The 26,893-nt window shown below is 32.9% G+C and overlaps 4 protein-coding genes across 4 annotated transcripts; 2 read left to right on the top strand and 2 right to left on the bottom strand.

The window, feature by feature from the left end:
* Nucleotides 1-10: 10 nt before the first annotated feature.
* On the top strand, nucleotides 11-3,320 carry LOC129900991 (cytochrome P450 71A9-like). Its single transcript, XM_055976093.1, has 3 exons — nucleotides 11-416; nucleotides 1,574-2,106; nucleotides 2,578-3,320. Exons 1-3 carry the CDS (start codon nucleotides 50-52, stop codon nucleotides 3,184-3,186), a joined length of 1,509 nt encoding a protein of 502 aa, XP_055832068.1. The 5' UTR covers nucleotides 11-49; the 3' UTR covers nucleotides 3,187-3,320.
* A 2,825-nt stretch (nucleotides 3,321-6,145) lies between these two features.
* LOC129899520 (eukaryotic translation initiation factor 3 subunit C-like) lies at nucleotides 6,146-11,650 on the top strand. Its single transcript, XM_055974520.1, has 5 exons — nucleotides 6,146-6,253; nucleotides 6,351-6,417; nucleotides 7,425-8,357; nucleotides 8,423-9,259; nucleotides 10,470-11,650. The coding sequence occupies exons 2-5, from the start codon at nucleotides 6,394-6,396 to the stop codon at nucleotides 11,397-11,399; spliced, it is 2,724 nt and encodes a 907-aa protein (XP_055830495.1). The 5' UTR covers nucleotides 6,146-6,253; nucleotides 6,351-6,393; the 3' UTR covers nucleotides 11,400-11,650.
* Nucleotides 11,651-12,622: 972 nt separating this feature from the next.
* On the bottom strand, nucleotides 12,623-13,601 carry LOC129898582 (metallothionein-like protein type 2). Its single transcript, XM_055973173.1, has 3 exons — nucleotides 13,446-13,601; nucleotides 13,199-13,270; nucleotides 12,623-12,953 (listed from the first exon to the last, which is right to left on the bottom strand). Exons 1-3 carry the CDS (start codon nucleotides 13,508-13,510, stop codon nucleotides 12,857-12,859), a joined length of 234 nt encoding a protein of 77 aa, XP_055829148.1. The 5' UTR covers nucleotides 13,511-13,601; the 3' UTR covers nucleotides 12,623-12,856.
* Nucleotides 13,602-22,271: 8,670 nt separating this feature from the next.
* Nucleotides 22,272-25,690, bottom strand: LOC129901608 (protein TRM32-like). The gene is made up of 5 exons (XM_055976853.1): nucleotides 25,449-25,690; nucleotides 24,728-24,922; nucleotides 24,475-24,542; nucleotides 23,045-24,374; nucleotides 22,272-22,911 (listed from the first exon to the last, which is right to left on the bottom strand). The coding sequence occupies exons 2-5, from the start codon at nucleotides 24,888-24,890 to the stop codon at nucleotides 22,337-22,339; spliced, it is 2,136 nt and encodes a 711-aa protein (XP_055832828.1). The 5' UTR covers nucleotides 24,891-24,922; nucleotides 25,449-25,690; the 3' UTR covers nucleotides 22,272-22,336.
* Between the last annotated feature and the right edge of the window lie 1,203 nt (nucleotides 25,691-26,893).

Here is a 26,893-nt window from a genome sequence, read left to right as displayed (position 1 = left end):
ATAATAGAGAAAGATCGTTACTTCTCTACAAACGTAACCTCGAGAAAAAATGAGTTTCATTTTTTTCTTGAAAATGTTATCTTCTTTCTTTCTCCTTTTGTTCACACTAATATTTTTTTTCACAAAGAAGAAAAACAAAGCTAAAAAGCTCCCTCCAAGTCCTAGTAAACTGCCTATTATAGGAAACCTTCATCAACTTGGAAAATTGCCTCATCGTTCACTTCAAAAACTTTCTAATGAATATGGTGATTTCATTCTCTTGCAATTAGGTTCTGTCCCAACTCTGCTTGTATCCTCCGCTGATGTTGCAAAAGAGATCTTTAGAGCACATGATGTTGCTTTCGCTGGCCGCCCTGCCTTATATGCTGCAAAAAGACTTAGCTATAATTGTTGTAACGTGTCTTTTGCTCCTTACGGTAAGTTGTTAGAGAAAATACATATTTATTTTTATCTATTTAATTACATTGGTTTTTGGCCTAATTCACATCCCAAAAGCTAGTTCAAAGAGATGAGGATTGTCCAAATCTTATAAGAATTCCACCGTTCTCATTAACCACTAATATAGGACTTTTGTCATTCTTTTAACACCCCAGTTCACGCCTAGTGTTTAGCATCTAGTGTATGGACAATTTTAATTTTGAAGGACCAACATTGAGGGTGATGGATCATGTTCTGATAACATGTAAAATTAGATTTTAGACCTACTTTAATCGACCCTTCACGTCTGGTCGTAGATTCATCTTTTTTTTTATATGGACAAATATTTTTAAACAATGAGTGCGACAACAGAGGCAGATATAGGATTTAGAGATTACATATGTCAAACTGTTAAGCACAAACATCATCATTTAGTATATCTGTGTATATGGATTTTCTTCAAATATATACATAGAGTATATGAGTTTCTACTGAGGTTTGGGGGTGGCGTGCCACGTGGCACTCTTCCTCCTAAGACCTGAGTAGATACGCCCTTGAGTGGGTGTAAAATTTTGAAACACTTAAACATTTATGATTGCTTTGATATCATATTGAATTATGTGATTTTTCTTTTAACATAAAAAGTCGGTATAGGCGCATCAGCGCATTATAATTTCTTTTGTGGAGGACTCAGATTAGGATAAAATGTTAGGTGACTAATCTTATACCATAGTAGTTGTAGTTCTGCTTATTGTTTATTGTCATTTAATTTCTGCATTGTATTACTGTTTATAGGTGTGGAGCCATTGTACTTTAATTATCTTATTTATTTATAGTAGTTAATGCCTCTTTCTTTTCGTACTATTCTATCATGACTTTCTCACTTTTGTCATTTCTTGTTTTCATCTTGTTTTCGATATGCTTGTCCCTATCTGACCTTTTATCTTATTTTCCTCTATTGAGTCAAGAGTCTTTCGGAAATAGTCATCCTACCTTTCAAGATAGGGATTAGGTCTGCGTACACTCTACACTCCCTAGACCCCACATGGTGGGACTATACTGGGTTTGTTGTTGTTGTATAAAAAGTCGGTGTAGAGTGTGTATATATATATATATATATTAATATTAATTGCTTGCTTAATTATGTCATCAACAGGTAATTACTGGAGAGAGGCTCGGAAAATTCTAGTGTTGGAGTTGCTAAGCACAAAAAGAGTAGAAAGTTTCTCGTCAATTCGAGATGAGGAAGTGAGTCGTTTGGTTGAAGAAGTTGGCAATTCTTCGAACTCATATATTAACATAAGTGCGTTGGCACTAACCTTGTCGAATAACGTTGTTTGTCGTGTGGCTTTTGGGAAAGGGAATGATGAAAGTGGAGAAAATAATGGGGAGAAAAAGTTTCATGAAATTCTTTATGACACACAAGAATTGTTGGGTGAGTTTAATATTGCTGATTATTTTCCAAAATTGGCATGGATGAACAAATTTAATGGGCTAGATGAAAGATTGGAAAAGAATTTTAGAGAATTGGATAAGTACTATGACAAAGTAATAGAGGATCATGTTTATTCAAGAAATTGGATTAAACACAGGGATGATGAAGATCTTGTTGATGTATTGCTTCGAATTCAAAAGGATCCGAACCGAGATGTTCCTCTTCACGATAGTCACATCAAGGGTCTTCTTGCGGTAAGTTTGTCCTTTGCTTTTTCTACTTCTATTTTTTTGCGATAATTTTCTATACAACTGTTGAAAGGTTAAAAGGTTGTATTACTAATTTTATTAGGAATTGTCCTGGTGTGCTAGTAGGAGGAGGAATTGACCTTACACGCACAAGATAATTAAATTGGTAAATTGAGTGGTTATAAATAAAAAGTCACGACAACAGTTGTATAACCAAACAAAATAGTTGGGTTGATCTTGATCCCATCCTTTCCTCTGTATGCACAATATAAATGTGAGGCCATCAGTCACATTTTTAAAGAATTATTTTTACATTACATATTAATTTTCATTATTTTGTTTTTTCTTACCTTGAAATGATCTAAACTAGCCAGTATATATAACAGTGACTTTGTCACACTAGCTAGAACAATATTAACATTGACTTTCTTTTATGTTTCTCTTGATAAACTGAACATCATTATGCGTGGTATGTAGGATATATTCATAGCGGGGACTGATACATCAGCAACAACTATAGAATGGGTCATGGCAGAACTCATATTAAATCCAAGAGTCATGAAAAAAATTCAACAAGAAGTGAGACAAGTTGCCAAGGGAAAACTAAAGGTGCAAGAAACTGATCTTTACAAACTCGAATACATGAAATTGGTCATAAAAGAAGCACTTAGACTTCATCCACCAGCCCCATTATTAGTCCCTCGAGTAACAACTTCTAGTTGCAAAATAATGGACTACGAAATCCCAGAAAATACAAGAGTCCTCATCAACGCGACAACAATTGGGACTGATCCAAAATACTGGGAAAATCCATTGACATTTATACCAGAGAGATTCTTGAACAAGGAGATTGATTATAGAGGCCAAAATTATGAGTTTTTGCCATTTGGGGCAGGGAGAAGAGGGTGTCCAGGAATTAATTTTTCTATACTACTTGTTGAGCTTGCAATTGCTAATTTATTATTTCATTATAATTGGGCACTTCCTGAAGGAATGCTACCTAAGGATCTTGATATGGAAGAAGCTTTGGGGATTACTATGCACAAGAAAATTCCCCTTTGCTTAGCAGCTTCTTATTATGACTAGTAGTATAATCTCTAGTACACTTGCCACTTTGAAGTTCCTAAATTTTTACTTTTACTTAAATAAATGTGTGAACTCATCAAGAAGAGTAAGGAGTATCATTGCACTTAATATATTCTTAGTAATTATACAGTGTGTATATTTGAAGAAAAGTAAAATTTTACTTTTGCTATAGTTAGCTAGATTCTTTGACTATTAAATCAGCTACATCGTCTTTTCTTGAAATTTCTCATTCTAATTCATATTTCTCAAATATGTCGAGACTAGACGAGATTGTAGAGCCAAATTGATATATATAGGCTCGTTAGATAATGAAATGATAGATCAAGATGTTAGGCATAGTCTCAGAGGATTATAATTGGATGGTTAAAATTAAGAATTGCTACCAGAGTGTTATGTGACAGAAGGATGACTAGCAAAGTGAAAGATAAGCTTAACAAATAACTATAAGACTACCAATGTGAGTGAATGTTGAGCTGCTAATTAAGTCCAACCTATCCATAAGTAAAATGTATGGCCATTTCCTAATTAAATAAGATTAAAAAAATGACTAATATTTATCAGAAGGTGCAAGTAGTATGCAAGATGGTTTGGACATATTTTGTATCGTACATATATATTAGTCAGTATGTGTGAAAACATGGTAAATGAAGGTGTGAAAAGATGACGGAATATAACTACACTCACATGAAACAAAGTTATTTTGGAAGATCCATATATGCACGTTTTAATGATGATGTAGTTAAAGATAGGTCATAATGAATAGCTAGCTACTAATTAAAGATAGATTTGTGACTTGTTAGAGAACTTTTATTATTATAAAATTACTTTTTGTTTTAATTTTATTATGATAAGACGAAATAATCTTAAATTAAAAATAATAAAATGTATACAAATAATACTAATCTGTTTCAAGCCTTGGAAACAGCCTCTGGCAAAAATGCAAGGTAAGACTGCGTACAACAGACCCTTGTGGTCGGGCCCTTCCCCGGACCCTGCGCATAGCGGGAGCTTAAGTGCACCGGGCTGCCCTTTTTTTTTTATTATTATACTATTTTAAGGTATGTCCTCAAAGGAGTTAAAAGAGAATACTGGACTGGCAATCCTAATTCATTTTTTGCTAACCCGTCCATATTTAAATGGGTTGGGTGAGTGAATTTTAATAATGGTCAAATATGGGTTCTACCCATATTCAACCCACTGAAAATGGGTAAATCACAGGATAAAATATAAGTAATATAAGTTTCTTCTATTCAGTTTGGGTATCCAAACTTATTAGACATAACTAGGGGTGCTCACGGTTCGGTTTGGATCGGTTTTTAATTAAAAAATAACCAAACCAATTGAGTCGGTTTTTCAAATTGTCAAATCAAACCAAACCAAATGATATCGGTTTTTACTATTCGGTTTTTGTCGGTTTTTATCGGTTTTTTCGGTTTTTTCGGTTTTTGTCGGTTTTTGTCGGTTTTTAAAATACCTTGTAGTCACTATTTGAATAAACAGAAAATAAATTTCAAAAGTATTTTCTTATTATAAATTTCATTGTAGCCAGTAGCTACTAGCCAAGATTGACGCATACATGTTTAATAATAGAGAATGACTCACCTAAAGTTTTACTATTTGTAATTGTGAGTAGCTTTTCTATGTATGAAGTCTATATTTTATTTATTTTTACTTTATTTAGTATAATTCAAAAGAATGGCCCAAGATCAAAAATATAAAAACTCAATATAAATTGTATTTTTTTCATAAAAAAATTAAAATACACACACATATATATACAAATTTAATTTTTAAAATATGTATATATAAAGTCGGTTTGGTTCGGTTTTTTCGGTTTTTTTTAGACTTGAAACCAAAACCAAACCAAATATAGTCGGTTTTTAAATTTAAAAACCAAACCAAATCAAACCAAATAAATGTCGGTTTTTTTTTCCGATTTGGTTTGGTTATCGGTTTGGTTCGGTTTTTAAATTTTTCGTGTTCAGCCCTAGACATAACCATTCTTACAATTAAATCCCCTTCACCATGTAAAGGTTAGCCCACTTTTTAACTTAAGATATTATTTTTTTATTTTTTACTATTATATTAATTACCTTTATATGTAATGTGTTTTATGGTAAAAAATGGAAGTATATAAGTTTAAAAAGTTGTACCTCTGCCAGCCTTTCTATTGCACAATTTTATCTACTTTTTTTTTTACTGAATTACGAGGTTTATGAATTATTCTTATGAAATCAAACATAAAAAAAATAAATTTAATTTATCTTTTTACATAAATTATATTTCAATAATTAAACAAATATTATATATATATATATATATATATATATATATATATATATATATATATACTTACTTTAAAGGCATGACCGATAAAGTGGAAACTAAAGTATAATGCTAGTGCTAAATAAATAGTATTTATATCCCGCTATTCTTATTGGTCATTTAAAATTGTCATATCATTAAGGATGGAATTGAAGAACATAAATACTTCTTCATTTTGTAAAATGATAAATATTCTAATCTTTTTTGGTTGTTGCAATAGTAATAGATAAAAAGGATAAAAAAATTAACATAATTAAACCACACAGGTAACTCTAATCTTTCTTGAAATTCTCACAATTGTTGAATTTTTTTCTTACACTATAGCAACTTTGAGTGAGAGACATAATTAAATCTTCTTCCTAAAGCAACATTTCCTTATAAGTCACCAATTCACTTTAGGAGATCATAAAAATGGGTTAGAATTGTAATTTACTCTATTCATATTTACCCAATCCATTTTTTATCCATATTACCTGTCCATTTTTATCCAACCCATTTTTAACTCGTCTAAATTTGACCTAATCCGTCCATTTGCCACCACTAGGATAAAACATATTTGGGCCTAATACTAGATGGCCCAAGCCTTATAAATCTCCACTAGGCGACCAAGTACTTTCCAGCCCAATTTAACGGCCTTCCAAACAGGGTCCTTAGGATTTCAAATCGGAAAAACGCCATTCATCTTTCAGTTTTTTGGCTCTCTTCTCAGCGATCTTTGTGTAAAATTCATCTTAGTCTGCAGGTTCCATCTGTTTATGATTCAATTAAATGTATCTTTTTTTTGTGTTAGATTTATTTCATACATAATTCTTATTTTGATTTTGATTTGTGGTATGCAGTTTTTTATACTTGTGTTATCACGAGAACTTATTGTTGAAGAAGATGGCTTCGCGTTTTTGGAATCAGGTAATTAAATTATCGTTTGAAATTTGCTTATAACATTCAATTCCGTTGAAAGAGGTGTCAGACTTTCGAATATTTTTCTCTGTTAGAGTAAAGATCTTATTTTTATTTGTTCCCTTTTTGGTTTAGGTTTTATCACTTTATGGACTATTCTTCGCAGATTATAGTGATAATTTTTCTTTTGAATTAGCTAAACTTTTCTGAAAGAAATTATTATGAAAAACATTCTTGTATGATGGCAATATGGGCCGTGTTTTGGTATTGATGGAACATGTTTAAATTCATTCTATTTGATGAAAATATTTGCACATTGTTTGATTATCTTGAACTATTAAAAAGGGATTGGAAGTACTTCTCACTGGAAGCCATTTTTCTTTACAAATATCACAACTCTTAGGTCGTTTGGTGTAAGGGATAAACATAAATAATTCAGCGATAAAAAAATAGTTCGGGGATTAAATTTTGGTGTCTTGTGTGGTTGACAGGCTTGGGATAACTTATCCCACCATTTATACCATAGTGATGGGATAAGTTATCCTATATAAATGGTGGGATAAGTTATCCCACCTTATCCCAAAATAACTAATCCCAGGAAAATTAAACCTGGGATAACGTGTTCTCAACCAAACGACTCCTTACTTAATATTATATGCTTCAAACTGAAACTTTTTCAACCTTTAATATTCAAGAATATCACCAAAACTCGTATTCTTATATCTAGTGCTCCAATCACCTTATATAATTGCAGTATGTTGTTTGTTTTTATATTTTTAATACTGAATGATTTAAGAAAAAAAAACTTTTTCTGTAGAATTCTTCCTCCATACCAAACACCACGTATATAATAATTATGCTGTTCTGAAAGGAAGTCTTAGGAGCCTTGAAATCGGAGTACTTAAATTTCTTGTAAATGTTAAGTCTTTATCTTAGACATATGCATGCTCCATTCTGCTTAAACTGACCCTTTATGTTGGTCAAACCTGATCTCTAATTTTCACGGTCTTTAACAGGGTGACAGTGAGACTGAGGAGGAGGAGGAGAGTGATTATGAGCAGCAGGATGAGGGACCAACTGAGACTGCCACTACAGAGGCTGGATCGAGGTATCTTGCAGCTGATGATAGTGATAGTGACGAGTCAGATGGGCAGAAGCGTGTTGTCCGGTCAGCCAAGGACAAGCGCTTTGATGAATTGTCAGCTACAGTTGATCAGATGAAGAATAACATGAAGATCAATGACTGGGTCAGTCTGCAAGAGAGCTTCTACAAGATCAATAAGCAGCTGGAGAAGGTCATGCGCATCACAGAGTCAGCTAGAGCTCCAAATCTGTACATCAAAGCATTAGTGACGCTGGAGGACTTTTTGACTCAGGCTTTGGCCAATAAGGAGGCAAAGAAGAAGATGAGTAGTAGCAATGCCAAAGCCTTGAATTCAATGAAACAGAAGTTAAAAAATAATAATAAACAGTATGAAGAGCTGATCAACAAATATAGGGAGAATCCTCCTGATAGTGAGGATGAAGGTGGGGATGATGAAGAGTCAGAAGAGGAATTTGAGGAGGACCCTACAAAGATTGCAGCTGCAACCGAAGAGGAAGATGGTGTTAATAAAGGTCCCGCTAAGGCAAAGGGGTGGGAGACCATGCTGAGTAAGAAAGACAAACTAATGGATAAACAGTTCAATGACCCAAGTCAAATCACGTGGGATACAGTCAACAAGAAGTTTAAGGAAATTGTCGCTTCTAGGGGTAGGAAGGGGACTGGAAGGATTGAATTGGTTGAGCAGCTCACCTTCTTGACCAAGGTGGCCAAGACCCCAGCTCAGAAGCTTGAAATTCTTTTCAGTGTTGTCTCTTCCCAATTTGATGTTAATCCAAGTCTCAGAGGGCACATGCCGGTAAACGCATGGAAAAAGTGTGTGCAGAATATGCTTACCATACTTGACATGTTGACCCTCCCAGACCCCACGTTGTGGGATTTCACTGGGTTGTTGTTGTTGTTGTACTTGACATGTTGACCCAATACCCTAATATTGTAGTTGATGACATGGTCGAGCCTGATGAGAATGAAACCCAGAAGGGATCAGACTACACAGGGACAATAAGGATCTGGGGGAACTTGGTAGCCTTTGTTGAAAGGATAGAAGTTGAATTTTTTAAGAGCTTGCAGGTTATTGATCCACATACTCGTGAATATGTTGAGAGGCTGAGGGATGAGCCATTGTTCTTGGTTCTTGCTCAAAATGTCCAAGATTATTTAGTGCGCGTGGGGGACTACATGGCTGCTGCAAAAGTGGCTCTTAAACAGGTTGAGTTCATTTATTATAAACCACAAGAGGTGTATGATGCTATGAGGAAGTTGGCTGAACTAGCAGAAGGAGAAGGAGAGGGAGAGTCTGCTGACAAGAACAAGGTGGCTGAGGAGAGTAAAGGTCCACTAGCATTTGTTCCAACTCCTGAGCTTGTGCCCAGGAAACCCGCCTTTGGAGAGAGCAGCAGGTCATTGATGGACGTCCTTGTTTCGCTCATTTACAAACATGGCGATGAGCGGATCAAGGCACGTGCAATGCTCTGTGACATATACAATCATGCTCTCTTCGATGAGTTTTCAGTATCCCGTGACATCTTGTTAATGAGTCACTTGCAGGATAATATCCAGCACATGGACATTTCAACTCAGATTCTTTTTAACAGAGCCATGGCTCAGCTTGGTCTCTGTGCATTCAGGGTGGGACTTGTTACAGAAGCACAGGGTTGCCTTTCTGAACTGTATTCTGCTGGCAGGGTGAAGGAATTACTTGCACAAGGTGTCTCCCAAAGCAGATATCATGAGAAGACCCCGGAACAGGTATTTATTTTTGCTGTTTGGCAGTATGTATGTCATGTATTTGCTCCTTTAAGCGAGATATTTCCTTTATTTCGTGTCTCATACATTGATTTATTGTTGCATGGATTCAAGCTTCAGAATTGCAATTTCTTGCTTCTTTACTGTCACGTGCTCCAAGTGTCACGTTCTCAAAATGTGGCGTCAAGTACAATAATGTGTATCAATGGAAAAAATAAAAATAAGAGTGGGGGATCATGGCTTAAGGTTGAAATACCGGTATTTATGTGCATTTCTTATGTCATACTAATAGTAGGACCCAAAGTGTTTTTGCTCTTTTTTGCTGGGTAAGGATGTGGGAATGTGTTCCACCAGTTTTGAACTTGCCTTTCCTTCATGAATATCCATCCTGTTTACTCACTTACAATCTCTCTCTTTGGACTTCTTCCTGTAATGCTATGTTAAGTCGCAAAAAAGGTTGTTACTGCCTTTATATTTGACTCTGTTTATTTGCTTTGAATTTGAGATTTCAAATTTGGATTCAGATGAAGAGATTTTAAACAGATTCTCCAGCCTTTACTGTGGAGATGGTAATGAAGTAGGAGTGCTTTTAACCTTGATAAAGCAGTCAAATGTGATAATTATAAACTGATAAAATGTCAAAATCTGTACCTTATATTTGAATACGATTGGATTGAAGCAATTGTCAGTTTGTTTTGCTTTACAATGAGATAGAAGGTACTCCTGTAAATTAATCCTGCATTCGTACTTTGAGGTTTTTGGATTTGATATTCCATCATTATTATAGTTTATGGATGAGTGAAACCTGGCACAGTGTCTCTATAAAATAATTCAAAACTTGATATTAGCTAGGCTGCCAGGGAAGCAGTGGAACTAAATAAAAACTTAATGCAAATTGAGAGAAGCTAAGTTGTTGATGGAGGAGGTTTCATGGATATCAGGAAAACATGAACCTTACTGTGAGAATGCTTTGGTTTGAAAATAGTTTTTCAACATTGTTGTATAATTTTAAGTACGTATGAAATATTAAGGAAAGCATAAGTTGAATGATGCAAGATGGTTGCGAATAGACAAAGGGCTAAGCTATATTCTTGCTAACTCCTTAACTGCAGATTAAATAAGCCAAATAATCATCTATTTTACTGACTTATTTATGCTGTTCTTCATTGTAAGTCTTGTCTTAGCATTAAATCGACACATTGATCCTTGGCAGGAAAGGATAGAACGAAGACGTCAGATGCCATATCATATGCATGTCAATCTTGAGCTTCTTGAGGCTGTCCATCTGATATGTGCCATGCTACTAGAGGTGCCAAACATGGCAGCCAATAGTCATGACACAAGGCGCAAGGTCATAAACAAGAACTTCCGGAGATTGCTTGAAATTAGTGAGAGACAAACATTCACCGGCCCACCTGAAAATGTTAGGGACCATGTAATGGAAGCCACAAGAGCCCTCAAGCAGGGAGATTTCCTGAAGACCTTTGATGTTATCAAGTCCCTTGATATGTGGAGGCTTCTTAAGGATAAAGAGAGTGTTCTTGAGATGGTTAGAGCCAAAATCAAAGAAGAGGCCTTGAGGACCTATCTTTTTACATATTCTTCTTCTTATAACTCTCTGAGTTTGGATCAGCTTTCAGGGATGTTTGACCTTTCTGATTCACAAGTTCATAGCATTGTGAGCAAAATGATTATCAGTGAGCAGCTTCATGCAAACTGGGATCATCCAACTCGCTGTGTGGTCTTCCCTGATGTTGAGCATACAAGATTGCAGGGTTTGGCATTCCAGTTGACAGAAAAGCTTTCAATTCTATCAGAAACTAATGAAAGAGCTATGGAGTCCAGGATCGGTGGGGGTTCATTGGAGGGCCTTCAACAGAGGCGTAGGGATGGCCCGGATTATGCTGCTGCAGGGGCTGGTAAGTGGAAGGAGTTCTCCTTTTCACAAGGCAGACAAGGAAGCAGTGGGGGCCGAACAGGGTATAATGCCGGTAGATTTACCTCAGGGCAAGCATCAAGGGACAGAACTGGTCAGCCCCGAACTCATGGTGGTTCACGATATCAGACAAATGCAGCTTCTAGGGAAAGTCATAATCTGGACGGAACTCGCATGGTGAGTCTTAACAGGGGTATCTGTGCTTAGTTAAGTGGCGGACACAAATTTTTGCACCGAGAGAACACAATGTTATTTTGTAGTAGTGTAGAATTCCACAAGTTGGTATCCAAACTATCGTACAAAGTATTCTGTTTCTTGAAAACCTTTCTATAGTGAAAGTCTGATCCCATTAAACTAGGACTTTGTGTGGGCGTCCTCATTTTTGAACGGAACTTATTCATCTTAAGTTTATGTTATTTGCTCTAAATTAACACTTAAAACATTATTATTAATCTTCAGTGCATGAAAATTTCATCAAAACATTTCCGATTTGTTATTACTTTTGCTAATCTTTAATATATATTTGCAAAAAAAATAATACTTTCTACTCATTAAATACTGGAAAACATTTCTCAGAAAATTAATGGAAGATATGTTCCATTATTAAAAAAAGTGACCTTTTCCGTCATACGACACAATTGGTCCACTTTGTGACACATGGTAGTTATTGATTAGAAAATTTGATCTTTTCTACTTAGCGTAAATAAAGGCTAAAGCACCAAAGCTAAGTTGTTTTCAGAGGTGATGGTGATGGTGATGGTGATGGAGAAATGGAGCTTTATTCTTTAAATGGGTTTTTTAGCAATTAAATTTATGCCTAATGACATAAGTTTTTTAGAAATTGAAGTTATGTACGATTATAACTTGCGAAAATATTATGATATAAAAATTAAAAAAACTAGTATTAGTTATGAAAGGCATAAATTAAAGACCAATTCAAAATATGTAAGACCGTAGTGAAAATGATCCCTTGCGTAGTTCATAAGGACTTCAAGGCCTCCAATCATTTTGTTTATGATTTCTCACACGCAAATGAAATATTTCAACTTCAATAATTTGCACATAAGATAAAGAGCAGTGAGTAGTGACGTTTTTCTAACCTTCATTATTGCAGCTTATACTTTCCTGCCTAAACATGAATTTAAGTTAGATGCATTAATAAGGACAAGAAAATTTTATATCATCAGTATCATTTAGCTTGTTATAACATGTTACTCATTATTTTAAGTTTAAAATAAAGGTGCTTCTCATTAAATAATAGTACTTGTAATTAGTAATTACCTCTTAAATAACATAATTGTACAAATGTTTTTTACACTCTCAATGCAAAATCTTTTCTACTTTACATATGTAATATGTATTTGGTTGTAGCATAAAAGTAAAACAAAATTAAAGGAACATAGTGTTAAAAACCGATAAGACTGTACATATACTAAAAGGAGGAGCCAACTTGTATTTCATAATGATAAAGTTGTGTTACAAACCAAATTGACTTCCTTCATACAAACATAACTAATGAGATTTAGGAAACCAAACATAAAAAACCATGAAATAAACATCAGACAAACCTTTATCAAAAAGATTTGCAGATGGTAAGTTCAATGGCTTTGTAGTCTTATTAATAACAACATAGTAATTAATATAACAAGAAACATTTTAGTCTCTCAACAGTTGCAAGGGTCACATGTGCAGTTTGATCCACATTTGCAGCCATTTCCTCCTTCTGTTGCTTTCTCAGCAGATCCCTCAACCTTTCCATAGCTGCAATTAACTCATGTAAATTATATATATTTTTTAATAGGGCAAAGAAATTTCGTATTATCCGTGTAATTCAGCATGTTACAGAAGATAGTTATTCTTTAGATGACTAATTTATGTGTTATACTTCTTAATGTTGATGGATTTTTAAGTTTTTTCAAATAAAACTCACATATTTTAAAACTACGTAAAAAAAATAAATTAACTGATCATAATAAAATATAGAAAACTCTTAAAATCAGACTAACTTCTTCATAGGTGCAACACCCTCAATGATGGTAAAGGTAGTGGTGCTCTCCAAGTCGGGGTACATCCCACATCTGCAATTAATTCATCAAAATCAAGAAATTAATGAAATTTAGTAAAAGGAAAAAAATGAAATCTCAACTAGATCATCTCGATTCTACGATTTTTTTTTATGAAATTAAGTCTTTCATTTGATTTTCTTCGATGGAAGTAATAATATGTTAGATAAATATCTTAGTAAGAACTTACCCTCCACAGCCACTGCCGCACTTGCAGCCAGATCCACAGCCACAGTTTCCTCCACAGCAAGACATCTTTTTTTTTTCCTTAGAAAGAATCGAGTGATAACTAAAAAAAGGTTTTAATTTCTTTTCAGTAAAGTTGTGAATTGTGATGAATGATGAATTTGCTGAGACTGGGATTTTATAGAGACTTATTGGTGGGGAAAATAGTCAAAAGCTCCCGGGCTATAATCAATTTTCAACTACACACTCCATCTTTACGGGTCCTATTACATCTCTGAATTATTTAAAATTGAAATAGAAAATGATTATGTGGCAAGGTGAGTGTATTTCACTCTAGACCAAAACAAATCTTAAAACTTTATTTTTTTCTTTTGTCCTTATTTTTCATCTTACTTTTAATTTTTTATAAAAAAAAATTATAATACATTTGACTTTTTGTTAAACATAATTTTTTTTACTTTTCTCTTTTATTTTCTTCTCGTTACGGTTTTTTTTTCTTTTTTTTGTCCTTTTTTTCTCCTCAACTCAACACTCACCCACTACCATCTCCTCCACCTTGAACCACCACCACCACAACAGCCTCATTAACTCATCATCTTGAAATAATTTTTTCATGATTTGCCTTACCATTATCCACAACTAACACTACAAATCACTATTAAAAGCATCAAATAATTATTAAAATAATTACTCATGTTATCCAAAAAATCAAATCGTCATTAGTTTCGCTTCTCCAAAAAGAATTGCACAGAAAAGAGACAAAAAAATCCGAAGAAGAAAGAATGAAAAACAAATAAAAAAAATAAATTTATTGGACACCTTCCATCATAAAATTCATTTAATTACTAAAGTTTTTTTAAGAAAAAAATTATCAAAGAAATTCAATCAATTAAAACCACGTAAAACAATTTTTTTGATAAAAAATTTCATAAAGTAAGCTAAAAATGAGTTATGGGGTATATGATATGGGTCTTCGTCCATTTTTTTTTTCATTTTATCAATCTCATATTAGATAAAAATCAACACCAATAATCTACCTCCTCGCCGGAAAAGAAATTTCAACGCAATTTTTTTTCTCTTTTCTTTTAGTTATTCTATATAAATTTTGGATCAATAACTTTCATCAACTTCAGATCTTATCTTCAATTTGTATTATTGTTTAGCGAAGACCCAAGAATTTAACCATCGGCAACTATAAAGTATTGCAAATTTGGTGTGATGAACACTAAGAAAGAACACAATAAAAAAATTAAGAGGAAAAGAGACGGATAATTAAACTCGTTAAGGTGCTTGAAAGATGGTATAAAATGATGAAAACATAAAAATGAAGAAGGGAATGAAAAATAAAAGAGAGAAAAAAAAGAAATAAAGTAAGAATAAAGATGAAAAATTGGATAAAGAGAGAAAAATAAATATAAAAAATTTAAAATGACAGCTGGCAGCGAGTGTACATCACTACATGTTAAGAATGTGGTTGTCTAGTTTTAGGGTGATATATATTCTGAATTTAAAAAAAATCAGGAGTGTCATATGACCCCTGAAAAGTATGTGTGTAGTTTAGAATTCGGTAATAGATTGAGGGTCATTTGACTATTTTCTCCTTATTGGTGATTGTGTGAGATCATCTGCTGGACGAATAATGGGGTTTGTTTGAATTATTATTTTTTCCAATATATTTTAGGTTCCTCCTAAACCCTACAGATCCGGATACATCACTTCTTATTCTCTCCTTTTATTTTCATTCCTCCAATATCTCCTATTTTTACTCCCTCAATCAGTAGTTACTTTATTCATTACAATTTTGAATTTCAAACTTATTCTCTCTCCACTCAATCGATTTCAACTTTCTGAATAGGTAGTTTTTCGTCTTCTCTATCTGAAAATTCATACATCTGTGTTCTTTTTTTATTATTATTTTACATATTCAAAGTCTTGATACATATGGATGGTGCTTTTTCTTTTAGCATTGGGAGTACCCAGTTAAACTTACCTAATATTGATCGTGTTTATGATTGATCTGACGATGAAGATTTGGATGAAAACAGATCAAACAATGTAATAAAGTTTGAAACTGTTGAATTTTAATATATATATATTATGTATCATGTACATACCAATTAATTTGATACACAATGCTTTAGCTATAGAAAATTAGAGGTTATGTATCGAGTGCATTTTTTGGGTAATGTGCACAAACACCTAACCTTCTAATTTGAATAAATATGAACAAAAATTAAAGACTACAGATACATAATAACGATTGATACATGGTTGATTATACAGTTTTTAATAATTATGTATTAGGTAAATAATTAAAGGCATGAATACATGAGTTTAAATATGAAAATAGACCCGAACTCATATGTATCAGAAAAAGATTAACAACAAAAATCACAAAAAAAATCAATCAATTGCTCAATAATGTGAAAAAAGAAAAGGTATATTTTCATATTATCAAAAAATTGTAGATGAAAAGATATAAAAAGAAATTAAAAATTGATAATTGATGACTAAAAAGAAAAAAATGGACGACGAAGAAGATGAACAAGAAAATTTGTAACGATTTGGGATAAATTGGGGAGAAGACCATTTGAAATTTGAATTATTTGAATGTGAAAGAGATAGATATCAATTTATTTTGCATGATTTGTGGAATTAACACTTAATTTTACCTTTAATTTCCTTTTTAAACATAAGAATCAAGTTATCTAATGTATTAGAATTAATGTATCCGGATGGCTCCTATATATCCAGATGACATAAATTTGAAGGGATTTTTGTAAATTGAAAAATGATAGAAATGTGATATAATTTGTTCCTTACACTATGAGATTTATGTAAGTTATACTAAATTTTATGATTTATTCATGATAAAATATTTACTCAATCAACTTCTAGTTGTATCAAGTCATCCAATATATGGGAGGTACTTTTTAATTAGGAATATAGTTAGTATATCGATTATGGATCCATATAATTTGATGTAATTCAAGTTGAAAGAGATAAATTGAACAAGTATGATTATTCTTTTTTGGGATGTATTATTAAATCTAAATTGGATTATCTGCTAAAAACTTTAAAAAATTTATTTAATATGTATAAATAATTTATCAAGAATCCAATAATTTTTTATTTTTTTAGAATCTAGAATTCTAATTAACTCAAAATTCGAATTCTACTTCTACTTGAAGCTTCTTTTTTTTTTTTTTAACGGGAAGGGACTCTACACGAGGCTCTCACCTCTCGTGCACAGTCAGGGGTTGAGTAGCACTCCCAAGCCTTATCATACATAAAATATAAAAATATAAGGAGGGAGACATAACCTTACCTCCGAACTTAAGGTGGTTCATAAGTCTGCGAACCTACTTTTAGCTATTCTCGTAAAGATTATTAATCCTTTTAATAATGATGTTGAGATTTTTCATCATATTCCCACAGCCTTTGATGATTTGTATTATAGTCAACTTACTAAAAAGTTAGACCTAAAATCACATAAGAAATCGTGCCGAAAGACCTATAATTAATCTCTTGAAATTTGTGCTAACCCAGTGGGGAAAAATGGTGCAATAATATTGAATAGAGATGAATTTAAATACAGAAGCATGAACTTTTAGGTTTAAATTCATATGTAATTGATTTGGTTTATTCGTGATTGAGACGTAATTATTGTACCTAGATAACATTGAAATACATACAACTTTTTATACATTATTTTTGTTTAATAGCTTATAAATTGGTGAGCAACTTGTTAGAACTTCTCCAATTAAACGAAAACATACAAAATATTATGCCCGTTAATTAAAAAAAAAACTTAAGATTTTGTTGAAGAATACCCTGAAAACAGAATTGAGGCATGAAGCCAATTGTTTTGAGTGCAATGAAAAATTGTTTTTTTCCCTTGAAGTCTCAAGATAATGAGAATTGATCAGATCGAATAATATTATCTTAACATTCCTAATAAGTCCACAAATTTAGGTGAAATTTTCTTTGCTGAAATTGATATCCATTTTGGTTTACGCCATCAATCTCAAAATTCGTAGACTTTTGCTCTCCTAAATATTTTATTTGTGGTGATTTTTCCTTACACGTCTCAAATTATATATACGTAGTGATTCTTTTTTATATGTCTTTTAAGAAATATTAGTTAGAAGAAGTTTTTAACTATTTATCTTTATTGATATTTGAATAATTAAAACATCACTAATATTTGAGATGTTTCTATAATCTTTAGGACCAGTAGTACAAAGAGTAAAATGAAATAATTTTGTCGTGAACTTTTACAACAATAAATAATTTAAAATAACTATTGCTAATAATTACGACGTATAATTTGAAATGGAGAAAGTAACGTATTTAACTTAAATTAATTATATGCTTATTATATACGTTAGACATCCAGCTGGAGGCATGTTGTAGGGATATTGTCAAAAGGGAATTTCTTTTTTGATTGCAACTTGCATTTGCTTATGATCAACAGATATTGCTAACAGTATTGACAAGACCATATTTATGTGCTATGTTTTTCGATGTATAATTTGTAATCTTAAAATAAGACCAGTTACCTATATGTTCTATCAAGTAAAAGTAATATGATAATAATTTCCTTTATTACATTAATGATATTATATTTAAAAAAAATATTAATAAAAGCAATGTTCGAATCATTTTGCTAACCTTGATTAATTTATCTAGCACATATTAATTATATTCCACTAGTCTAGTAATGAGAAAACATTCTCCGCCAAAACTTGAACAAATTAATAAGAAAAGTTCACCTACTGTTAGCCTAATTTATTTATTTATTTCTGTTTGCCTATGTAGAAATACAAATTAACTTAGTTTTCAAAGTTGTCACTCCAATTCTTTTGGCCACTAATTAATTGTCCCTCCTATTCTTAATCGAGACTCAAAATAAGCTTCGTCTCAAAACTCATGGGGTTAATTAGGAGATAAAACATCCTAAGATTAACGCATCCCGTTAAGCATGAATAAACATTGGAAATCCCAATTTTTTTCCCAAATCATACTCTTTTTCCGTCCCTCCGGCCACAACGTAGTGCTTCACTTTTGGTTCTTTGGAAGAGTCAACTTATATCTTTCTTCCTCATTGATTTGGAAGAGAGGGAACTATTAACTAATTAGAACCATAAAATAGTAAGTAAGTGATTTGATGAGGATAACTAAACTGACGTGCTGAAGTTGACTACTCCCACAATAGAATGGTGGGTTGTTGGCATTTTGGATGGTCCCAAAAATCTGAATGTCACAAAAGTCGAGTAAAGAATAGAAGATTTAAAAAATAATATATCTAGTATTATTCTTAAATCATTGTTAATATTATTTTCTCTTCCTCCTGTTGTTTCTTTAATACAGCGAAAAATAAAAAAGTTCCTTTTTTGTACTTTTATTTCTAACCATCCAATGTAGTAGTCATTGATCATCAATCTAGTTCTACTTTATAAAGCAAGGGCTCGTCCATTTTTAGCTATTTAAAATTCTGAGAACAAGATGCTTCACATATCTTTTACGAAAAAAGAAGAGCATATATATCACTATTTTCAAACACTACCAACAGTGGGATTATTCCATTGCAGTTTCACAATTTGTTTCCTATTTGAGATAGTCATAAAAATGAAGCCTATCGACACGTCTGCCATTAAATATGAAATTTCGCTTTGAGTTGATAGTTGAATGACTTATAATTTTAACTATACGATATGCTTGTTTTAGTACTCGTCATGTGTTATTATCCTACTTTCCTTAGACCTTCTTCCAGCTCTAGTAGATAGTCCCTCTCGAAAAACCTTGTTTTCTGCCTCACACAGTTGACAATAGTTATGTCAGGCTTTTGTTCGTTTGACAGATGGATCCAAATCATACACTTATAGGATCCACAAATTTTTGGGTTCACAATTTTGTGAGACGAAAAAATTTCGTTTCCTGTAGGACTTCATAAACAAATTTAATTAGATTTAGCACACATATATACATGAGGCAAACACGAGTATGATTGCAACCTTGGACCCGACTTAACATAAAAAGATAGTTCGTGGAATGAAAATTATCCAAGATTTTTCATATGGAGACAAGAACTAGCTCATTCCCTCAATTAATGCAGGACATATGGAGCATTAACAATATAAAATGACCGTCAAAATTAGTTAAATCAAGATTAGAAATAAGTTTGACTCTGATATCATATAAAAAGGACCTTAGGCCCAAGATATAAAAGACTTAGGGGTCGTTTGGTAGAGTGTATTAGCAAAAATAATGCATGCATTAGTTAGGTGTATTAGTAGTACTTTGTTTGGTATACTTTTTCATGACATGCATAACTAATACACTCTATTGTGTAGTAAGGCTTGCATTACTAATACCATGGATTTCTAGGTATTAGTAATGCAAGAGGATTTAATGTTTGTATTGTTATGGTTAAAAACTCAAATACCCCTCAAAATCCCTTTTACATCTTTTCTATCATAATTGTTGAGGATATTTTTGTAAATAAATATTTTTATGCAATGCATTTTATTTTTTAATACACTAAACCAAACAATGCATAAGAAATATTCTATGTATAATTAATGCAAGCATAACCAATACAAGCATTACTAATACACTCTATTTAGTATTATTTTAATACACTCTACCAAACGACCCCTTAACAACTTATTTCATCAACTCATGTAGCTGGTCCAATGGTGTATGCTAAGCTCATATCCTTAATGGCCTCTACTAATAGGCCTTACAAGCCACTACAACAAAAATAATTTTTAGCGACAATAAATATACATTATAAAAAATTCTAAAACCTTTACAGACATTAGTTAATTGCCATCAGATCCATTGTTGCTTTAGGCTTAAGCGATATTTACAAAGAGTGTTAATTACTTCTAAAAAGATATTTTTAGTGGCAATTAAACTATTATTGTTAATTAATTGTAACACCTCAAAAATTTCTATGCCAAGACCCGAATGATTCTTCATGTGCGTGTAGGATTGAACTCGGTGACTTCGAGTTGTATATATGAGTTAGGATCAATTCCTAAGTATTTGAAGTGTATTAGATGTGTTTTAGGGTTATAAGGGATCTCTAACACCAAGCCAAGTCCAAAGAATTTCTACCGGCTAAGTTTTCGAATGAGTTCGCATAAGGGTCACCTTCAAACGATCATATCTCCTAGATTATAATGAGTTGTTGGATCATGCCTTATCAAATTAAAGGTTTTTGAGTCTTTAAGGGTCACCCTGATTGTTCTTCTTCAAGTTAAGATTTTTCATCAAGATTTATGGAGCTTTTAAGGTATGTAAGACTAACTTAAAATATGGATTGAGTTTTTCCATATGCCCCATAGATGTATTGGATAGAAATTATGAAAGACTTGAACCCTCCACGAACGTTTTCTCAATTTTCCTAAAACCCTAGAATATCTTTACATACTATTAATTGATTGATAATCTTCATGACTTGAATTCTTGAACAATTACTTTTCATGTGTTATTTCATAAAGTGTAGCCATATATATAGTATGATTTGGGACTAATTGGATAGTATGATTTGTTGAAAGGTTTGATTGTGATAAAATTGATAAATTGATAGGGGTCCACATGAGACATGTCGATATGATTAGATTGAACTGATTGGATAGAGTTTTATGAGCATTGAATCTTGGGAGGAGTATCGAGCACCGAATTGGGTAAGAGTGGGTGATAATCGAACCCAATAACTACGTCGCCAAATGTAGGAGAGGATTGAACCATTAAATTTGGATGTTTTACAAATTACTGTCCCGACATGATAGGACTTGATTGATTGTGGATCCATGATTGTTGATTCATTCCTACCCTGGCAAAGTATGATTGTATGTGTTTGTTGTACTATCGCTGGCTCATAAGCGATAGTTGTCGGATAAGAGAAACTCCCATAATAGTCTTGATAGTAATCCGAGTCGGATTGTAATAGATTGGATTGGGTTGTATATGATTGGTCTTGTCTAAATCATATTCTTGTTTAAACTTAGGACATCTTGATTTAGTTGTTCCTTCTTCTGAGTTGAGATTCTGAGCTGATTTGATCCTACCCTGATGTATGTTTCATTCTACCCTTTTACATACTCGTACATTTCATGTACTGACGTCATTTGGCCTGCATCATGAAATTATGCAAAGACAGGTACTAGAGATCATCAACAGGCGCACTGTTGAAGATCTATTCGCTTCCAGCTAGTTGGTGAATCCTCCTATTTTGGGAGGATACCGCAGTTTTAGTTTTTATAGCTTGGAGTTAGCTTCCCATTATTTGATTTATGGTAGCCATGAACCTGTTATTGGCACCTCTTAAATTGTTGATAGAGGCTTCATGGACTAGAGTGTTGATTTGTTTCGTTTTGACTAGTTTCATTCCTACTAGTTGTTGATTAGATAGATGGTTGGCCTTTGGCCTTATTTATGAATAGTATTCTTGTGAGTTAAGTCTTCTGCTGATAGAATGTGGCTGAATGAAAGTGTGATTGGACCAAATGGTTCGCTTGATCGAGTGCCGCCCACGTCTAGGGTACCCTCCCAGGGCGTGACATTAATTGCCGCTAAAGATCATTTTTGGTGTAGTGAGCTTAGCCATATCTCAAGTGATCCATATTAGGCCTCAGGCCTGTTGAGGAATACCAACTACATGTTTAACCTTTAATTTGATAAAGCCCAAGAATGGTTCTTTATGAATGTCACGAATTGAAGGAAAGAGAGAGTACTGACCTTAGTTTTGACACAATCCTTCTTACTGCATTGAGGTATACCAGACTACTCAACTGAACTTGTGTAAATATATACATTGAGCAAAACCAAAATTCATATACATAAATTAATCAAGAGAAACCAAAAACAAGCAACCCTGCATACTCAAAAACATTTTAGTTCTTCCAAAAGATCATTAAAAATCATGTCCTCTACTTCAAGTGCTAAACATTCACTTTCTAACTGAAGATTCATCCAACAATCATCCTTTTTCAAATCTTGATCCACAATGGCATCAATTGATTCTTCCTCCGGTTTCAACCTCAACAAAGCACCTACATTGTTGCATACCTCTTCATTCATTCGATTTTCTAGCAATGGAGGAACGCGACAACTATAGGATAAGGCCTTAGGGTAGTATATGAATGATTTATCATACATTTGGACTAAAACCTCATTGACCAAATCAAATAGTAGTTGATGATGACAGCAGAAGTCGAATTCCCCTAGACAACATTCTTGTTCTTCATGCCACAAGGACTCGAGTTCTCGAACTACTGAAGGGTTTAACACTTGGGCTTGTGAGTACCATTTTGTCTTGAAGAAATTGCTTGAGAAACCTGAATGCTCAAGAATATCCCTCACATAAAACAAGTCCGCGTTTTCCTTCCTGTAAGATTTGCTATGTTGATCTGTTTTTGCTAGAATATCGACATCAACATTCTGTTTAAGAACCAAACCTGAGCCAAAAGAAACAAATTAAACTACAACTCATATGTAGAATAACATCATGAAGGAAGTTATAAAAGAGAATGTCTTTTGTATATATAAGAACTAAAATATTTGATGATTAATGAGAAAAAATAGGCATACCTTCTGAAATATGGAACTTTGCATAGCTGGAAATATCTTCTTTAGAACAAAATACTGAATTTGGAACCACATCATTTGTGACTGATTCATTGCATTTTATCTCCTGTTCTTCATAGGAGATTCCTTTGAACATCTTTACTTCATCGATGATCTCTGAAAGTTCTTCGACTTCTCCATTATCTGCTTCTACTGTCTTAATATCCTCACCTCCTTCTACTTTTTCAATTTTACATCCGGCCTCTTCAGTGGCATACATCGACTTCTCTTCTTTCTCAGTTTCAGCTCTCATATGTGAGTTTCTCTCCTCTACGGTCTTAATTAGCCATTCTGAAAATTGGGCATCACCAGCCACTGCGTTTGGTAGAAGAGAACAAGATTCGGAATAAGATAGAGAACGGATCCTTCTAAATGGCAATGATGGTGGTATCTCATACTCACTAGTCAATCTCAAACTCTTGGAGGGATTCAAGTTCACTTCCTTTTGAAAATTATGTTCAAATAATTTTGTATATCGATCCATTGACTCATTTAGAGAGGAACTTCTCTTGTGCATGATTGTATTTTTACTAATGTCAAATTCATCAATCTCACAATATCCATTTGACTTGCTTTCATAGAATGTGCCTACTTTATTTTCTCTATTATCAACTGCTCCCTTGGTATTATGGCAGGCAAAACTCGATGACTTGTCTAGCTTCAAGTTCCTACCATCATCATCCAGGAGGCCTAAACTTGTGAAGAGAGTCTTTGCATAATTAGACAAAGATCTCATCCGAGTAACACCTATCAATCTTTCTCCTTTAGCAGAAGACCAAACTTCATTCTTCTTGTCCTCAAGCTTAATTGGTTTGAAGTTTGTTCTTCGCGACAAATGAGACACAGGGTATGATCCTGACTTAGTTAATCTTGCCCTTTTCTTTGAAGCCAGCTGAACGCGGGATAAATTCTGATATCCTGCTTCTGATTCCCTTAAGATTTCCAAAAGTAACTCAGCATGATCTTTAAGCTGAGATTTTAGAGCACTCTTATCAGTGGAAGTATCATATACATTGATGGCATTCATCCGTTTCTTATCTGGTGATTCTCCATCCTCCACATTCGCGGGAACCAAAATATTAGAATGCTTCTTGTCACTGCATGTTTCATTTAGATCATGTTCGATAGGTTCAACGGAATAAGTTCTCTGGGACTTAGATTGATCAGAAGAGCCTGATTTCTTCTGCTTGGACTTCTTCTTTCCCTTATGCATCTCCTCAGCAATTAAATCTTTTATTTTAGCTTTTAGAGACCTTTTGTTAGACCCCTTTGATTTTCTGGTGCCCTTATCAACCTTAAAGGATATGACAACACTAGTCTTCATCAAAATTGAAACATTTGGACACCGATAAACTTACAATAAAATTTTTCATCAAGCATTCGATAATACTTACCAAAAACTGACTTTCATTATCATCCAAAAGCATTTCAAGTTCACTGGGATCTTGGCTAACCATAATGCCTATTGAAGGGTCAATACAAGAATTTGTTAGACATCGAAATGAACAAATACACATATTTCAAATAGGAAGTTCAATAATATTTACACAACCCCATTAAGTTACCAACAATAACATGCAACTGTAACCTATTATAACACGCTAAATTACACTGATTGCGTCAAAAAATACTTAAAGGATGACTTACTTCTGATATGGCTGCTTCCATCATTTATACGCGGCAGAGATTTCCTCTTTACACGAGAGTGCCAACTATGGTAGCCAAGGGCATGTATGAATCCCCACATACAACCTGGATGAATATTCTCATCTTCATGATCTACATCCCTACTCCACTTGTTCTTTCCCATAGTATAAATTTTTTTAATCTGTTTTCTCTGGCCTGATAAGAATAAACCATCCAATATTCAGAAATCCCAGTACAAATTTCTTAATCAAACTCATGTCCCAGAAAATTAAAGAGGTTGAAAATAAAGACTTCATGGAGCTACTCTGTTCTTGTAACCGTTTCTTGTTTCCTATACAATATCAAACAGGGGGAGCTAAAGGGTGGCCGGAAAATCATATTGTATATACAAGGTTAATGTTTTTTAATGTGTATATATTATATATAGCAGATGTTGAACCAACCCTCGTCCGCCACTCATATCAAACAAGGCTCCACATAGATAAAAACTTGACAAGGAATCAAGAACTAAATATCATGTAATCAAATACAATGTTTTCCTTTTTCCTCACAGTAAAATATTCATTATTTGGAGGAACAAAAGTTTGCTAATACCAATTAAAATGTTAAAAACAGAGATCAAATTGAAGAAACCTCATGATCTTAAAGGAAAAGAAGATTAAGTAAAGTGACAATGAATTGATAAGTCTAACAGAATAAAAAACAGAGAAATTTGGATCACCTAATTTTGAGCTGAGAAGCAGAGGTTGAAAGCTAAGAAAGGCCTAAAATCAGCTGATGTTTTTGGAGAGATAAGTAAATGAGAAATTTATTGGGGTTTTGGCATAAAAGTAAGTAACAGCAATCACTATTATGAAATGAAACTGCTTAGCCTATAACGTAAAATAGACAGAATGAAAAAGCAGGAGGAGGAGGAGAGGAGAAAAGGTCTTAAGTTTCAAATAGGACCAAAAAAAGCAGACGCCAACCCCTCTATTTCAGGCGCCTTTTTACCCGTCAAACTACTCTGTTTCCATTACTCTATAATTTTAATTTATTTATCTGTTTGTAGTTTAACATAAAATTAAAAAAAAATTATGTACTTTTAAATTAAAGGACATGTACTTTAATTTTGTGTCGTCTTAAATATATTAGATTGAAAATTAAATTAAAAGGGATAAAGAAATTCTTTGAATGGACTAAAATTAAAAATAAGACAAACAATTTAAAATATGATGTAATTTGTGTACATGATCCGATAGCAGATTCAAGACTTTTGCAAAATCAAAAATATTCAAAAAAATTTAAAAGGATTCAGCATATACTATATATATATATACACGCTCAGCCTTGGTTGGTAGCAATTATCATGTATGAATTTTTAGAATATAATTCACTTAAATGATAACTATAAATAACTATTTATAATATATAAAATTATTAAGTAAAGAAATAAGATAATATAATCTGCTATAATATATTAAATTATACTGGATTGTACAAGAAAACAAATCTAAATATATATAAGTTAAATTTAACTATTAAATTTTATCATGTATTTTATGTGAATATATTTAAGATGGCTCAAAAAATAATGCGACAGGTAAATTAGAAGGCAAAGATTTGCAAAGAAAAGGTCAATGAGTTGAGTGAAAGAGATAAGAGTGTTTGATTAGATAACCAACTACGTAATTAATTAAAATAACTAGGAGAAAATGAAATGAAAGATAAGGGTCGGACCAACAACCCTTAAGCTTTTGTTAGTTTTTTTAGTATGCACTTTGGTTCTGATTTAATGCTGAGTTGCTTAATTTTAAGGGAACATTATTTAGTTGGTTAGTTGTTGGATGTTCTTTGTCTATAAAGTACTCTCTCCATTCTTGAAAACTATATTTTTTATAGTTAAAATAATATAAGATTATTATATAATCATGACAACTTCTATTATTAATATCTAGAATGTTTGGAAAATCATAGTCGTGGAAACATATTGATTTTTCAAATAGAATTAGTACTATCATTTAATTTTTCCTAGGATGCAATTCAAAGAATACTCATTATATAACCAAATACGGCGTTTAATTCCGTGCATTTGAAAATTTTGTACGTATCGTGTGTAAGGTACCTCATACTCTCATACTACTTCTTAGTTCTGTGATAAGTGATAAAAAGTGTTGATTTCATAAA

The sequence above is a fragment of the Solanum dulcamara genome, chromosome 8, assembly GCF_947179165.1.
Source record: "Solanum dulcamara chromosome 8, daSolDulc1.2, whole genome shotgun sequence".
NCBI lineage: Eukaryota > Viridiplantae > Streptophyta > Magnoliopsida > Solanales > Solanaceae > Solanum > Solanum dulcamara.
The sequence above is the reverse complement of the archived record's forward strand: the minus strand, read 5'-3'. Positions and strand labels throughout refer to the sequence as shown.

Coding starts and splice junctions, on each gene's coding strand:
- LOC129900991 (XM_055976093.1), top strand. CDS start 50: ATGAGTTTCATTTTTTTCTTGAAAATGTTATCTTCTTTCTTTCTCCTT. Junction 417..1,573: donor CGTGTCTTTTGCTCCTTACG/GTAAGTTGTTAG, acceptor TGTCATCAACAG/GTAATTACTGGAGAGAGGCT. Junction 2,107..2,577: donor ACATCAAGGGTCTTCTTGCG/GTAAGTTTGTCC, acceptor CGTGGTATGTAG/GATATATTCATAGCGGGGAC.
- LOC129899520 (XM_055974520.1), top strand. CDS start 6,394: ATGGCTTCGCGTTTTTGGAATCAG. Junction 6,418..7,424: donor CTTCGCGTTTTTGGAATCAG/GTAATTAAATTA, acceptor GGTCTTTAACAG/GGTGACAGTGAGACTGAGGA. Junction 8,358..8,422: donor ATATGCTTACCATACTTGAC/ATGTTGACCCTC, acceptor GTTGTACTTGAC/ATGTTGACCCAATACCCTAA.
- LOC129898582 (XM_055973173.1), bottom strand. CDS start 13,510: ATGTCTTGCTGTGGAGGAAACTGTGGCTGTGGATCTGGCTGCAAGTGC. Junction 13,271..13,445: donor TGCGGCAGTGGCTGTGGAGG/GTAAGTTCTTAC, acceptor AATTAATTGCAG/ATGTGGGATGTACCCCGACT. Junction 12,954..13,198: donor GGTGTTGCACCTATGAAGAA/GTTAGTCTGATT, acceptor AGTTAATTGCAG/CTATGGAAAGGTTGAGGGAT.
- LOC129901608 (XM_055976853.1), bottom strand. CDS start 24,890: ATGGGAAAGAACAAGTGGAGTAGGGATGTAGATCATGAAGATGAGAAT. Junction 24,543..24,727: donor TGGAAGCAGCCATATCAGAA/GTAAGTCATCCT, acceptor ACCCTTCAATAG/GCATTATGGTTAGCCAAGAT. Junction 24,375..24,474: donor ATAATGAAAGTCAGTTTTTG/GTAAGTATTATC, acceptor ATATCCTTTAAG/GTTGATAAGGGCACCAGAAA.